The sequence below is a fragment of the Passer domesticus genome, chromosome 1 (assembly GCF_036417665.1).
Source record: "Passer domesticus isolate bPasDom1 chromosome 1, bPasDom1.hap1, whole genome shotgun sequence".
Taxonomy (NCBI): Eukaryota; Metazoa; Chordata; class Aves; order Passeriformes; family Passeridae; genus Passer; species Passer domesticus.
The window spans coordinates 103508942-103524746 of record NC_087474.1 but is presented as its reverse complement, the minus strand read 5'-3'; the positions used below and the strand labels follow the sequence as shown (position 1 = coordinate 103524746).

Below are 15805 nucleotides of genomic sequence, written 5' to 3'. Positions count from 1 at the left end.
TCAAATGCCCATGAATTTATAAACAGTGTTTTACCCTCAGTGGTCAAACACAGAAAATAAAAAAGAGCACCTTTGCATTATTTTGTCTCCAAAGAAAACTTGTCATCAGCTTCCATTTGCCTAGCTTTCACATGCTTGCCAGCTTTCCTCCAGCATTCTGCACAATCCTGACTGCAGCAGGATGACCAGGGAAAGGCATTGGACCAGTGAGATGGAGCATGGAAGCCAGAGAAAGGAACAGCACATTGTTTTTGCCTTGTCATCTCAGAGGGAGCAAGTGAACAAGCTGTGCTGGCTTTACTCCACAGACACCAAGAAGCAGCCAAGGCTATCTCCATTTAAGGGGGAGCTCCCCATCACAGCAATGTGCATTCTTGTGAACAACAGAGGACAGGCAAATAAAGGCCAAAAATGCAATGCCCAAATAATTTAAGGCAGTGTAAACATTACAAGGTTGTACAATAAAAGATGACAACTGATTTAAAGCATCAACCACTAAAACCTCTTTTAAAAAAATTAGTATTTATTATCAGACAATTAGAGCAAATACTTTCAGATTGGATCTGTGGACAAAGGATTTTGTTCTGAGAAGAAAGCAGACTGTCAATTATATTCTTTTTGCTGTCAGACTGTAAAAACATTGACTGCTCTTAATTCACTTGCTTTTACAATAGCACAGTCATTTACTCCTCACCACACCCATATATTTTTTCTCTTCTATTCATACTCAAAAACTAAAGTCATCTATATGACACCTCTAAGGAAAGCAGCTCTAACCTTAAGAGTATTAAAAAGGAAAATAAGCCAAATCATTTTTATAGTTTAGATCTATCTCCATTTATATTTTAAAACCCAAAAGGAATGTGTATCTCTGAGGAACAACTTGTAGCCATACCATTGGAGGTGAGTGCACAACCACATTAGCATTTTTACTCTATTAGTTATTGAAGCACTGCCTACTTGTCTATACTCACCATGCTTCTGGTTCACATTGTGGAAATTCCCTGCACATGCCAGCTTGAATACTTTTAGATGGCACTGAGCTTCCATACTTACTCCAGGGAATTGTACAAATATCCAGTATACAGGACCAAAATAGAGCGACATTATGTTAAAATTCCAACAAACACAGCATGGGAAAAAAGCATTACACAGCAAGAGTTCCATATGACAAATACACTTTAATTCCACTGCTCTATCTGCTGATGTGGACATACTTATCTGTCTGAAATTATTGGAGGGGGAAAGCTAAGCTTTTTCTAAAGTTGCCTTTTTTGTTTTTTGCCTTGCCTACATATATGGACTCAAGTATTATTTTAAAAATTAAACTTGATTTGTGATTCTCAATACTAACTCTGAGTTATTATATCCTTTTTAAAGATTATCTATAAAACTACCAATAAAGCTTGAAGTTTTAAACTCTGTTTCACAACATTCAGAGGGAAAGCCATGGAAAAACATGGACGAAAGTTAGTGCTTGATATGAAGCTGATGGGAACTGACTGATGGGAAGCTGAAGTGCACTTCTGACAAGTGTCTCAATAGGACATCCCTTTCAGGGCCTTCAAAGAATTTGGAAATGAAGGTGTTTGAGCCAGCAGGTGTAACCAATTAAACTTTTATTCATGATCATTTACATATGACTAAAAATGTTCACCACAAAATGCAAACTTGTAGTTATCTTGTACTCAGCAGTAAAAACAGTCGCCTCTTCATAGTAAAGCACCAAAGCGCACAACAGAAGAGTCAGAAATAGATTTATCATTTTTTCCCCTGAAAATGTACTTGACACAGCTGAAGACTATCGAAAATTTCTTCCAGAACAATTTTACAGTCACCTGAGTGTTTGGCAGGAACAGCACTATTTAGTAGCAGTTACTTTTTTCTGCCTTTTTTCACAAAAACGAGACAGACATAATTGGGCCAAACATTGAGTTTCACCTGAATTTTTGAATGGCAGACAAACAGAACAGTTTGCTAGTAGGAGTACCTACAAACACTATAAGAGGAGTTGTCAAAAAAAAAAAAAGGAGGAAAAAACCCCAGCTCATTATAGCTGATTGGTAGGGCCCAACCCACTTCCAGGCACCTCTAACTCCATTCAGTTTTATTCACTACATTTAACTTGCATTTAATTCATACTACATTTAAAAAGACAACATGATTTTTTTAAGTTAAGTTGTGTACATGTACACAGTTTTGGTAGTTTTTTAAAGCTGTAAAATGTATAAGTAAAGAGAGTCCTAATGACCCTACTACAGATTAAAGAGAAATAACCAGAATCAGTGTTACATACAAAACAGTATTCTACCGCAGAAACCAATACAGTTATCAAGTAATTCATTAGAGAATAAAAGTGTTATACAAAAAGAGAAATGGTGCCTTTTTATCACTTCACAGCAGCATATAAGAAGGCAACATTAAGAAAAGTGCACAGCAGAAAAAGAATTGTTTCATTTTCTGAAAAACTTGAATTTTTCTTCAGACATCAGGCTTTTCTCCAGGAACATATTGGGTTAGGATTGCTTATATTTTCTTCCAGAGAAGGTATTCTCTTCTTGCATTACTTCTCAGTAAGGCGCTTACTCTGACATGTAGGAACGATACATCAGGGCCACGATAATCGCTGCTATTGCTGGGATCACCCAGTTGGACCATGAACTAAAGGGAAGGTTTTGGAAAAGCAGTTTAGGAAGTGACAACCAGCAAGTTATAACAAGAAAAAATTAAGTCATTGCTTAAAGAAGTCCTTTCTAGCTTCTCCAGGGCAACAGAGCACCTGGATTGGCCAGTAGTACTCAAGACAAGGGAAGAAGCTTCTACAGTAAGGCTTTGTACTAAAGCTTACAAAAAGTTTGCATACTAGAGAAGAGTAAAACCCTAGGCACATTTAAAGTCATGGTGTGCTGCTCAGAATGTCATTCATCCAAAAGCTATTCAAGTAGCAGCATCACATGACTCTTCTAAACACTAAACTCCCCACCCAGAGGATCACAGAAGAGTCCTCCAAGGTTTCGCAGTAGGCACTGTCAGCAGAATGTAACTACACAAAGTTTTTGATTCAGTGGGATTCCGAAGAGTTTTGCACCCCCCTCCCAATTCTGACATATCTTCCTTCTTACACAAAGAATCCTCTTATTTCCCTTAGATGCAACAGCAGTAGCAAATTTTAAAAGTGAGCCATCCATGTCAGTAAAATAGTTGGCAACAGCACTAAAGAGTCTTCCCTCTATGTGGCAGACTCCAGAAGTAAAGGCCTGTGCCAAACAAACCATTTGGTAGATACTGACACCTGCCAATAAGAGAGAAATAGCTACCTAGTAAGCTGCCACTTATGAAGTGGTACATAGATGCCAACTTGGACTTGACAAAGAACAGAAATTTTCATGCACCACCCCCTGATAACTTAGCTTCCAGCAGATAAAAGCTATTCAGCTCTTTAACCTTCAGAAAATCATGAGGAACTTTGACATCAGATGTCATACTGTACCTGGAAGTAGACTGAACAGTGGTAATAAGAGTTTCCTGGAAAGCAAAGCATAAGAAGATAGTTACTTCAGGAAGACAAGCCCCTCCACCTTGACTAGCCTCACAGTTTCTCAAAACTCATCAAGTGAGACTAATTCAGAAACAACTCAGTGCATGCATTTGGGAAGCATTTTCTTCTAATTCCTACAGCAGTTCTGTTGTATTATAAGCTAGCCAGTAGCAGTTTCCATAGCTAACATTGCATCAAGTTCCTAAAACACTATCAACAAGAATTTTGCTGCAAGTTTTCTGTGAAGCTGACTTCAACCTCAGGTTACATTTGAAAAGTTTCAGTCATCTGTAAGACAAAAATCCTTTCCTTGACTAAAATCAAATTGAAAAAACTTGGAATCAATTCACAAATATTTTTTTATATCAAAACAACATAAAAAAAGCTCCTAATTCACATCTATAAGCCTTATTAAACTCAGGGGCTTTAGTGTGGTGTTTCAGATTGTGTAAGAATCAGTCAAATTGTTACAGCTGTTCCTGATACCGATTTGGACTTGTTCTGTTTCCACAGAAAAAGCAGCACTAACAAGGCCAAATCCCAGCTGGGTACATGTGCACAATTTATATGAAGACTCGTTAATTTGAGTAACTCTACTTGTGTATGACCCTAAGTTTATTTTAAAAAAAACAAGCATTAAAACCCTACCTAAATTTAGTGGTGCATGATCCATCACTGCAAAATTACTTGCTTTGGTACCAAAACATTTGCAATTAATTTAAATAAAAGAAGGATTTTACACTTAGTTACACACTTAGTAACCCCCAAATCTGAAGCCACACAAAGAAAATAATGGTTAAGGGAAAGAACAATTTGAAGCAGTATCAACAAGTCTAAGAGATTTAAAATCTGAAACATTGCACTTAAACTGGATTATTACTTTTTCTGGGGATATACCATTCATACACAGACAGTAGGTCACTGTTTGTAATGCCCAAAAGAAATAATGTGGCATTTCAAGAAACACACTTACTGTTGGTTTCTGAAGCTTGGATCTATCATCCTGCAAGAGAAAAGAGCAAGAAACATTTAGACAAAATATGAAGCATTGAAAACAAAACTAAACTCACACAATTTATCACTAAATTCAGTTTGCAATTCATTCTGTTAATGTGTAGGTATTTTTCCCTAGGTAAAAACAGACCTGAAAGGGAGCAGATGTCAGTGATTGATTTTGAGCTAACATAAACAAGATCACTTCCTTAAATAATACTTCCCACTATGCAATGAAGAAGTGAAACCTGAACCTCCAACAAATTTTATTATTTTTTGTGCCCATGTTTTCACATTGCCTTTGTCTCTGGAGAGTACATAACCTTAGCTTATACATTGACTGCAATCATATTGATTCTGCTTACTGTACTTATATTATCAGGCAAAGTCAACTAACTGGTTGTGCCAATGTCCACTGGACCAAAGGTCCCAAAATCTAAGGATCTTTCATAAACTCAAAGTTCTGCTTGGCACAGTCACATTCATTTAAAAAAAAAAGCCTACCAGTATATAATCCTGTCAGTGCTGTATTTGTACATTACACTACCAAGGTGTTTCTTCCATACCAAGTGATAACAGGCACTTGCCAAACACAGAAGAACTGACTGATACCCATGTTAAGAACAACATTAGTGGCATCAGAAAGAGATGGCAAGCCTGCAAAGCCACAAATGCACAAATGTGCATCAGAGCCAAACCACTTCTTATTAGGACAAGCTAGACTAATAATATTTATCAAGAGATGACCTGAGACAAAAGAGACAAACAAGAGTAGGAATCTTACAGTGCAACAGGCTACTCAAGACAGTGATTTTTACCCCAAAACATACATGAAACAAGAGGAAAAGAGAAGAGGCAGGAATAGGCAGTAGAGCAGATGGGCACTCCAACAGCCTAAACCTCCAAACAGTGGTTTTCAGCTATTAAGATGGAGGAGAGTTTAATTGTGGCCTAGCTGAAGGAAGCCAAGGCAGCAGCTCTGTAGCTAGAAAGAAATACTTCAAAACTTGAGACAGCAGAAAGGTGCTCATTAAAAGTACAGGAAATGGGATGGACAGTATAAAAGAGAGGATGTGACAGATGATCCAGTGGGAACTGATCATAAACAATCCTGACACCCACTAGTAGGGAACCATGATACAGCTAAAAATGGCAGGTGAGAGAGAGGAGAAGACAGAGCAACAAACTAGAAGTACAATGCTTATAATAACCCTTTTCTGGATATTCAAATAAAGAGCCAGGATTGCACTTTTCAATGCAGGTGGAAGCCTGGCAGATAGGTATTTACAATGGTGAAGGCATGAAAGTGGTTGTTAAGTAGTCACTCTGCATAGTGGCATAAGAAAAGGTCTAGAAATTCTGACATACCACCTTCAGGGTTACAGAGTTTCATTACAAAGCTGACAGTGTATACTAGAAATGACACTATTCCATGTTCAGTTTATTCAAGAACTAAGCTGCAAGGCAATTTAAATCACCAAAAGATGTGACTATCCCTATGCTAGACTAATCAAATCCCTTCACACTGGGGGAACTATATCAAACCTAGGTCCATCCACAAACAGCTGCAGGTCCAAACCAAACTAGCAGTTCTTGGTTTTGAAGTAATTACCAGACAAGAAACTAGATGCAAAAGCAGTATAGCAAACACAAAAGTAAGGATACACACTCATAATATACTCACAGGATGAAGTTCCCCAACAATAAAGGATTCTGACAGTGTCCTTGCATCTGTGGAATGGCCAACATCTTCAAAGTTCTCAGTAGCATCTCCCCCAGCTTGCTCCCTAAGGACCTCTTCACCTCCTGGGTGCTGCAAATTTCAATGAGTTTAAATTTGTTACTGAAATACATTTCAAATTATAGAAATGGAAATTTTGCATTTCTACATTTCTAAAGTTTAAAAAAAGAGCAAAATCAGCTGCTACACTTTCCAGAGCAAACATAAGCCTTTCTGAATAACTAGAGAGCTTTTTGTACTCTCTAAAGCCAAAACCAAGGAAGCTAAGTCTCTATTTCATTGGCAAAGAAACTAAACGCAACTAAAGCATTTAGAAAGCTGTGTGGGAATCAGTCTTTTTTAACAGCACAACTATCATCTGAAGTTATATTCTGTGTTTTCACTTATTTAGGAAACATGTATTTTTACCCAAGCATTGCTTTATACAGCAGAAGGATAAATGACAAAAAGGTATTAGCTGCAGCAAGAACATTCCAGGAAGATAAAAAAATCTGTTCACAACATGCGAATCAAGCATTGGCAAAACAAGCTGGCAAGGTGCTAAGGAATCTGACCTCCTAGTTAATCCTGGTTTTAGTGGGGAGGTGGGCCAGATAAGTTTAAAGGTCCTTCCAAAACAAATTATGGCACAAATATCAAGTAAGACAGCTCCTTTGGAAGTGATTAAGCACAACTGAAGGCTCACTCAACACCCTAGTATAGCAATTTGGTTTTCATAGTCTACGGAATCCCAAAACCACATTGTTGATAAAACCCCTGAGATACAGAGAAGTCATCTCCCAGGATCTTCTAATACCTCAATCCATCACCATTCCTTTAACATGAGCCCCTGTTCTCCATTAACTTTTATTCTTCCCCAGGATGCACTTTGGGGGTTTTATGAAGAGCATTTTTATCTGTCAAATAACTCTGCCTGAATATACTGCAATACCTATTACAGCTTCTAGTTCTGTGCATTTCCTCAGCTCCAAGTTACTTATTCATGTAACAGGTAACATGCCACAAAAATTCACCACTCAACTTTCAAGCAGGAAAGTGTTACATAAACATTGGGAATGATTAGATAAACAAGTTAAAAGCACTTACTAGTACTGCCTTGGATTAAGCCAACCATGGAATAGATATTAGCATTTTACCAGTAATAGAGAAGACACAAGGCTTTTGAAACTCAATTCAGGTTTTAATGCTTCTGAGTACAAGATATAACATTATGGAAAATAGGCAAAATTTCCATAATTTAGGTTGATGTTGTAGGGAGCACAGCTCACCAAGAAGCCCACAGGTTAAAGAAATGGCATTTCTACTAGTCTAGGCAACTCAGGTTAGCACTTCAAATCCTCCTATTACTCGCATATCAAAACTTCTGACAAAACCAGTATTTGTTCATACAGTTGAACCAAACTACTACTATGAATTTCCAGCAGTACTGGAACGCCATAATCTGAATCTTCACGTTAAAGGCAGACATTTATTTTAACAGATTAAGGAAGTTGAGGAGAAAAAAAAAAACCACAAGAGTTTTTAAAAGAGCCAACATACCACAGTCATTAGGGTAAAGGATCCGTACCATGACTAAGCAAAAGCAAGATTAAGCAACTGATAGAGAGATTAGACGCAGCAGCTGAGCCAAAAAAGGTCAGAAGAGTGCTAGCAGAGTAAAGATTATGCAAGCAACCTGCAAATATGGCATGCTCACCAAAATCTGTCCTTGAATCCATTCTGGTAAGTATTCAGGGAAAGGACTGGACAAAAGTTGAGGGAGTACCCAAGTTCAATGCCTTGAAATGGCACTTGAAAAGCTGAACTTGGGTCTAACCAGCACTCCAAGACATGACCTCAACTAAATTTTCACAGAATTTCTTCAGCAATGTGGGTTTGGGCATTTTAATCCATGCTAAAGAATTGTGCCGCTCCAAGTAGAAAAACATATGTACCAACTTCAGCAGAAAAGGTGGCACAACTCCTTGGAAAACATGCTTGACAAAACAAGGTATCAACAAGCAGCAAAAGGCCCCAAAGTTAAACCATCCATAAAGCACCAGCAGCATAAGCAGTATGTAAACTCTTACTCATGCACTACAATGAACCCAAACCCTACTCATACAAGTACATAAAATACCAGTTACTCCAGCAAGTCAAAGATCACATGGTCTACAATACCTCACTAAAAAAAAAAAAAAAATCCACCATCCAGCCAAACAAGTGGATACCTAGCCAACATAACTGCATCTGCATGAAAATTACTTCATGGAGTACTTAAACTACTTGCAGGTTGCCAGCTACAGAATGCTCATGTACTAACTTGTGCTCCCAAATCCCTCCCTTGTGCCAGTACAAAGCCATCATGGAGCAGTATGGGCAGTACCACAGAGGCACTCCACCTTTTCTCTGTAGAACTAGTTTTTTGTCTAATTAGCAACTGATCCCTCTGTCTACAAAACCACAATATTAGTATCAAGACAGTGACTGCAACCAGTACTCTCTACCAACCCTCTGACTATCACAGGTCAGCTGAAGAAGAAAAATTCACCCTGACCTCTGCCACTACAGCTGGAAAACTGGGGGGTTTTTTTGTTGTTTTTTTTTTTATGACATGAGCAAGGCTAAGTATGGAAAATCACACACAGCATTCCAAACTTAAGCCAGATAATGTTAATTACAATCTACAAGACATTGATGGACGTACTTTGAAACTAAACACTTTGCTTTTGATGCCACCTCTGCTTAATGATATGAACTTACAAACCCTCTGGAAATAACTAGCACATAATACACATAATTAATGAAAAGATTTCACCTCCCCTAATGAAAGGGAGCAACTGTAATGTCTCACACAAAGGGCAAGAGCTGACTCTTCTATCAAAAAATGAGCATCTTTCACGGTTGGATGAGTTTCCCAAAGCTTGTTTATACAAGGCTTTTGTTCATGATTCTGCCTGGTAAACAAAGCCTGCTACCAGAACTGCTACTTTAATGAAGATCCTCTGGATAGACCCTGGAACTGGAAAGCCCACAGGGCGATACAGATAATGACTCCTAAACCAAAATCCACTTGATAAAAATAAACTAAGAGTTCTTGCAGGTAAAACTGCAGTTCAGGGGAAATGAAAAATGATAATAAATTGATGATAAATTAAGACAGCCTAGCTCATTGCTAGGACATTCCCAATATAACAAATAATGTAAGCTATATGCATAACAAATACCGATACAGAGCCAGCACAAGTACAGAGCACAGACGAATTCCTAACAGCAGCACATTAGAAAGTTTTAGATAAGGCAAATATGCAGTTAATCTTGCTGCTCTCATCTGGGTCAAAAGTCCAACTCACCTCATCCTGAATACCACCTTTTCTCCCCCTTTTGCTACGGTCATGCAGATTTCTCAGTGTCAGAGTTCAAGACTCTATTAAATCATAACTACCTTAATTTGCAACTCATGTGCCCTCTCCCTTCCTTTACTGAAGGAATGAAATCTAGGGTCCAATTTAACTTTCAGGAAGATCAGCAAAGGTCTCCATTAGTGGCAGTCTCAAACTCACATTTCCCCTTCTGCACTACAGGAATGAAAAGCAGAAAAGGGGCAGTGAAAGAGCCAGGAACACCCAGAGAACTTCAGCTATATTATGCAGGACAGACAGACAAATGCTTGCTTATTTCAAGGGCATTTCCATTCAGTCTGAAAAGAGTCCTCCAAATTTTTTCTATCATCTATTTAAGTTTCAGGACAGAAAGTGGCAGCTCATGTAAAATGTCAGGAGTCAAGAAAAGAAGATCTCACTCTGAAAGTGTATTTTTGAAAACTAACATTAGGCTTTTAGATTAAGTGCAAATGAAATACCCAGTAGCTTGGTGCCTGCCCTGATTTCAGCTGGGATAGAGTTGCATTTTCTTCTTGGAGGCTGGTACAGTGCTACGCTTTGGATTCAGTGATGTATGAGAATAATCAATGATAACACACTGATGCTGCAGTTGCTGCTAAGCAGCACTTACCCTAATTCAAGGGCTTCTCAATGTCCCATGCTCTGCCAGCAAGAAGGTGCACAGGAAGCCAAGAAGGAGCACAGCCAGGACAGCTGATTCAAACCAGCCAAAGGGGTATTCCATACCACAGAATATCATGCCCAGTACACAAACTGCAAGGAGCTGGCCATGGGTTAGCATCTCTTTTTGCCTCCCTTTTAATTGCAATTATTATATTTTATTTCAGTTATTAAACTGTTCTTATCTCAACCCACACATTTTATCTTTTTTCCCTAATTCCCTTCCCCATCCCACCAAGGGGCTGCACTGAGGTTAAACCACAACAGTGCCCATTTCCTGACTTACAAACAGTTGCAGCTTGCGGAGTTTCACATATAAATGCTGAAGTGCTATCTCTTAAAACATTTCCAAATTCTCCTGCAAGCTTCACCAGAGCTTAAGAAAGCATTAACACTGGATTCAATCCTCAGACTGCAAGGTTCTGCAGGACCAAGTCCCATGGTTCACTGGCAGACTCCAAGTGTGCCAATAAAGGCATCTTTCAACGCAAGCCAATCATGACTTTAAACATGGAAGGCATTATGCTACTCCTCCACAACACCATCACACTGCATGAATGTAACTTATTGCCACAAAGGGAAAATAACATTTTTTATTCTGACACAACAGAACAATATTTGCTTTTTGCACTGTATTTAACCAGCATTACAAAACACATTTAGTGGCAGCTGTCCATTCTAGGAGAAGTTTAGGAAAAGTGCTATGGATGCACAAGTTCATACTGTATGGAAAAAAAAATATTTACCAATGTTTTTTCTGAATTCTTAGACCACCAGGTTAATTGAATTTAGGTTAATTGAATTAATATAAATAAATCTGTATTAGATTAATATTAAATGAATGGCATAGTTGGTTAGCAGAACAAGAAACTCCTTATATATGTAATTATCTACAATACAGATATAGCCATGACATCCTGCTGTGAGTACACATGCATTTCTAGTAGCTATTTTCCTTTAAATGACACAGGATCTTATCCTGGTTTCAGCTAGGATACAGTTCATTTTCTTCTTAGTAGAGGGTACACTACAATGCTTCAGATTCAGGATGAGAATAATGTTGTTAATGAACTGATACTTTAGCTGCAGCCAAATAGTGCTCACCTAAGTCAAGGACTTTTCAGTGTCCCACACACTGCCAGTGAGGGAGCACAGCCAGGACAGCTGACCCAAAATGGGATATTCCATACCACAGAATGTCACACTCCATCCATAAACTGGGAGGAGTTGTCTGTGAGCCACCAATCACTGCTCAGGAGCAGGCTGGGCATCGGTCAGTGAGTGGAGAACCCGTACATGCTGCACCATTTGTTTCTCTTGGGTTTTACACTTCTCTCTCTCTCCTTGTTATTAACCATTATTGTTACATTTACTTTATTTCAATTATTAAATGGTTCTTATATTGACCCACAAAATGGACCTTTTACTGATTCTCCTCCCCATGCACTGGGCAGGAGGGCAAGTGAGCCACTGCATGGTACATGGGTACTCCATGGAGATAAAGCACAAGACCTGAAGCTAAGGAAAAGGTTTCCCAAATCTTCTGCAACACAGGTCTGACAGCCTTTAATGACAAACAACATCAAAGTTTCTGGTTTCTAGAATACTCTTTCTTGCCAAGACCTTTTAAATAATGCATTCTGAAAACTGAGGTCTCTTGATTGCTTTTCCCAAACTTGGAAAATTAAAGAAAATTCAGAGATGAATATTCAAGCTATGAATTTTCCCCAAGATCTGCCACTTAAAAAATAAAAATCAAAAAACCAAAATAAACAAAAACAAAAAAAAATCAAACTGATTAAAAAAAGCAGCTGTTGGAATCTTCATTAACCCCATAGAGAAGATATCAAAGCACACAATTGTTTCCTCATTCAGCACTTTTTCTGTATTTCATACGATCTTTTTTAAGCCTTGTCCTTTAGGAAGCTAAGCTACTATGGGTCACACCATGCAATGCCTCCACTCCCAACACATACCACGTGTCACCATCCCCAGCCCATTTCCTATCTGACTTCAATCAAGTGTTCACAGAGGCTGATTGTTCCCCAAAGCCAAACAAGTTCCACTGAACATCTACAAGCTCCATGAAGACACAACAGCTGGACAGAGGGAGTACACCCTTTAACTACTATTATGGAGAGAAAAACAGCACCACACTTTCACTTTTTAAGCACAAGAGCCTCCAAGGTGACCTCAAGATTGAAGCACAGCAAAGTTTTCAACTTCATTATTAATAAGAAAATATTTCCATAGGTTAATGCAGTAGCTCAAAGATGGCTTATTGGTTTTAGAAACAGTATGGGTGAACTTAGCTGTGGTTCCCAGCTCTTCACTCATCAGTAAACTGATACTTATGTATTACTTGGGAAGAGCATGAGTGAGGTGACACTTTAGCAGTCCATCCTTTTTAATACTATTGGACTTAAATTTCAGTAGCCCTCATTAAAGTCTTAAAATGTGTTAAGCTTTTCTACTTCCGAAAGAAACTGCAAGAAATACATCTGATGCTATTGAAACAGCTAACACAATCCCCACTTTGAGTATGGTTTACTGGATTCTGGAATGAACCAGAAACAGGATAGCTTCAATTCCTCCTCAGCTGTCACATGCCTCAGGGTGTCTGACAGTACCAAAAGAATTAGCATAACAACTGATCAGTTAACCAAGTACCAAAAGCATTCAAAAAAAAAGGCTAAAAAAGCGCTATTAAAGATACTATCAAGTATCTTAATCAAAGAGTTCCAGAAGAAAAATCATCAACACAATGAATAGTGAAATGTCAAAGAGTTTTCCCTAGGACTGTAGCTTGACTTAAAATATTTTAGGTAACTATTTCAAACAGTCTCATTCATTATCTCAGAAGGTCTTGGAAATTTCAGCTCAAAAAGAGCCATGTTCTATTGAAAGTTGTCTAATGTGAAGTTGAAGTCTGACTTGTGCTTACCAGAGCATCTCAAGACATCCCCCACACTGTCCAAAACCCAACTTTTTAAATATTTACAAACTGAATTCTTTTGATATGCTGCCAAATTATCAATTTTGTCCTGAAGGATGAAAATGAGGTTTTCTTGGAAAGATTTACATAAGGTGATGCCTCTGAATATTTACCAATTTCACCATATGTACTGCAGGAAGAGGCTGTGCAACTACTTAACTCAAAAGCTCATTAGATCCTGGATTTTTTTTCGTCCAGTTTTTTTTTTTTTTTTCTTGGGTGGGGTTAGGTTTAGGGTTTTTCTAAGGTGTGGGTCTTTTTGTTTCTGCCTCTTCAATCTGAACAATATGTACAAACAATATGATCATGTATCAATCAAAACTGATCAAGCTCCCAAAAGATAATTCAGTTTTGCAGACTACACAAAATGCTGCATTCTCCTCCAGAGCTTCTATAATTTGGCCCTGACTGCATAGCCACACAGTGATGTCCATAACTAATGGATGAAGATGACCAGGGGCAGAGCTAGATGAGAAATAATGAAGGAAGAGTCACTAGATCAGTTTCATAATCTGCCTTGCTGAAAAGCCAAACAATTTGCATTGACACACAGCTTAAGAATGAAATACTACCTGTGCCAACACTGCCTTTGAAAAATCGCTTGTCAAGCCTCCTTTGCAAAATGCTCCATTTCTTCTTTGAATTGGAAGTGTTTACAAGCACAACAATCAAGATGGGGCTACAGAATTGCTGATGCTTAAAATCCATCATGTCTCTACCCATCTAAATTGTATTCTTTAAGACACTACTGTGAGTCTACCATACACTTTTTAATTGGTTGCTTTTAGGAAGAATTTCTTCACAGAAAGGGTGATTGGACATTGAAATGGGTCACCAAGAAAGGTGGCAGTCACTGTCCCTGACAGTTTTAAGGAAAGACTGGATGTGGCACTTACTACCATGGTCTAACTGACAGTGTTGTTTTGTCAAAGACTGGATGAGATCTCAGAGGTCTTTCCCAGCTAAATTGATCCTGTGATTCTACCTTTGCTAACTGGAATACAGAGCAAGGGAGAAAACTCAAAATATCTAAATCCCAGCAGCATTCAATTACTGAAAAAAAAGTGGCAGTTTAATTTCTGCATTTCCACTGAATAATGTTTTAGTCCAACAACTAAAATGCTTGGTTATTAACCATGACTATCAATGATTACACCAACTGCTGTCTGCCAGAGATCAAAACCATCAATCACTAACTAGGAAGGAAAAAGCCCAACAAAACACAGCCGAAGGAACTGAACTTGACTCTAGTGTCTACACTAGAGCTGGAACTGGTGCAGCTTTGCAGCACCACACTGCATCCCCACACCGATTGGATCAGGGCAGCAGTGAGAGCCACCTTAATTTTCTGAAGCTGGCTGCCTGTATGTAATGCCATGTCCTGCAAAAAAAGACCACCCAGCTCTTAAGGGTACCCAGGATGTACAAATTTGGCAGATAGGAGCACAAGCCACTGTGACCAAGTGGCTTTACCAACGACTGGATATACAGAAGAATTTTTTTACATTGAAGCAGGAGTGAGGCATTGGCGCAAGTTGCACAGAGAAGTTGGGAATCCCCCATCTCTGGACCTGTGCAAGGACAGGACTGGGAGCAAGCTGGTCTAGTGAAAGGTGTCACTACCCTTGGCAGGGGGCTGGAATGAGATGAGCTTTAACTCCTCTTCCAATCCAAACTATTTTGTGATTCTGTGACTGTCAGAGTAACCCCAAGACCTGTGATATTTCTGTGAACTTCGACTCTGTGAAGCCTCTTTCCTGTTCCACAATACAACACACACTACAATAGTGTCAAGAGAGGAGCTGCTGACCCTTTAGTTCACAAGATAATACGGCTCTGGGTCCCAGCTGAGTTTTCACTTTTAACTCGGTTTTCAGCTGGCACACCAAAGCAAGAGGCAGCCCCACTCTTGGCAGCCAAGATTCACGCAGCCAGCCCACCTATCTCAGCCCTCAGTACTGACGCCAGTTTTTTCACCTCGTCCTTATTTACAGGAAATTCAGCTCCGAAAGTTTCGGGCGGGCGCACAGCAGCGCAGCCGGAGCGCGGCACTCGCGGGCTTCCCCTGCCCGAGAGGCGCCCGAGCCGGGCCCGCCCCGCGGCTCCTCCTCCAGGGCGCTCCCGGGCCCCGAGGGCGGCCGGCAGCCCGCCGGGGCAGGGCGCGGCGAGCCGAGCAGCCGCCAGCGAGCCCGGCCACGCGGGCACCCACCTCGTCCAGGAACTTGGTGACATCGTAGATGCGGTTGTGGATGATGATCCAGGTGCTCTGGCTGTTGTTGTGCTTCTGCACCTCCTCCAGCCGGTAGTAGCGGCCCCGCCACGACTCCTTCCCGGTCTCGCTGGAGCCCACCATCGCCGCTCCCGCCCCGCACCGCAGCGCACGCACCACAGGCCGACAGCCCGCACAGCGCCGGGGCCCCGCCGCAGGCCCTATCAGCGCCCGCCGCCGCCCCGCCCCTCCGCCCTGCCGGCCTCCCATTGGCGGAGGGCAATGC

The 15805-nt window shown here is 40.0% G+C and overlaps 1 protein-coding gene across 1 annotated transcript; it reads right to left on the bottom strand.

The window, feature by feature from the left end:
- Window positions 1-2137: 2137 nt before the first annotated feature.
- On the bottom strand, window positions 2138-15712 carry LOC135307722 (cytochrome b5). The gene is made up of 5 exons (XM_064432138.1): window positions 15520-15712; window positions 6216-6344; window positions 4512-4541; window positions 3491-3525; window positions 2138-2661 (listed from the first exon to the last, which is right to left on the bottom strand). Exons 1-5 carry the CDS (start codon window positions 15661-15663, stop codon window positions 2583-2585), a joined length of 417 nt encoding a protein of 138 aa, XP_064288208.1. The 5' UTR covers window positions 15664-15712; the 3' UTR covers window positions 2138-2582.
- Between the last annotated feature and the right edge of the window lie 93 nt (window positions 15713-15805).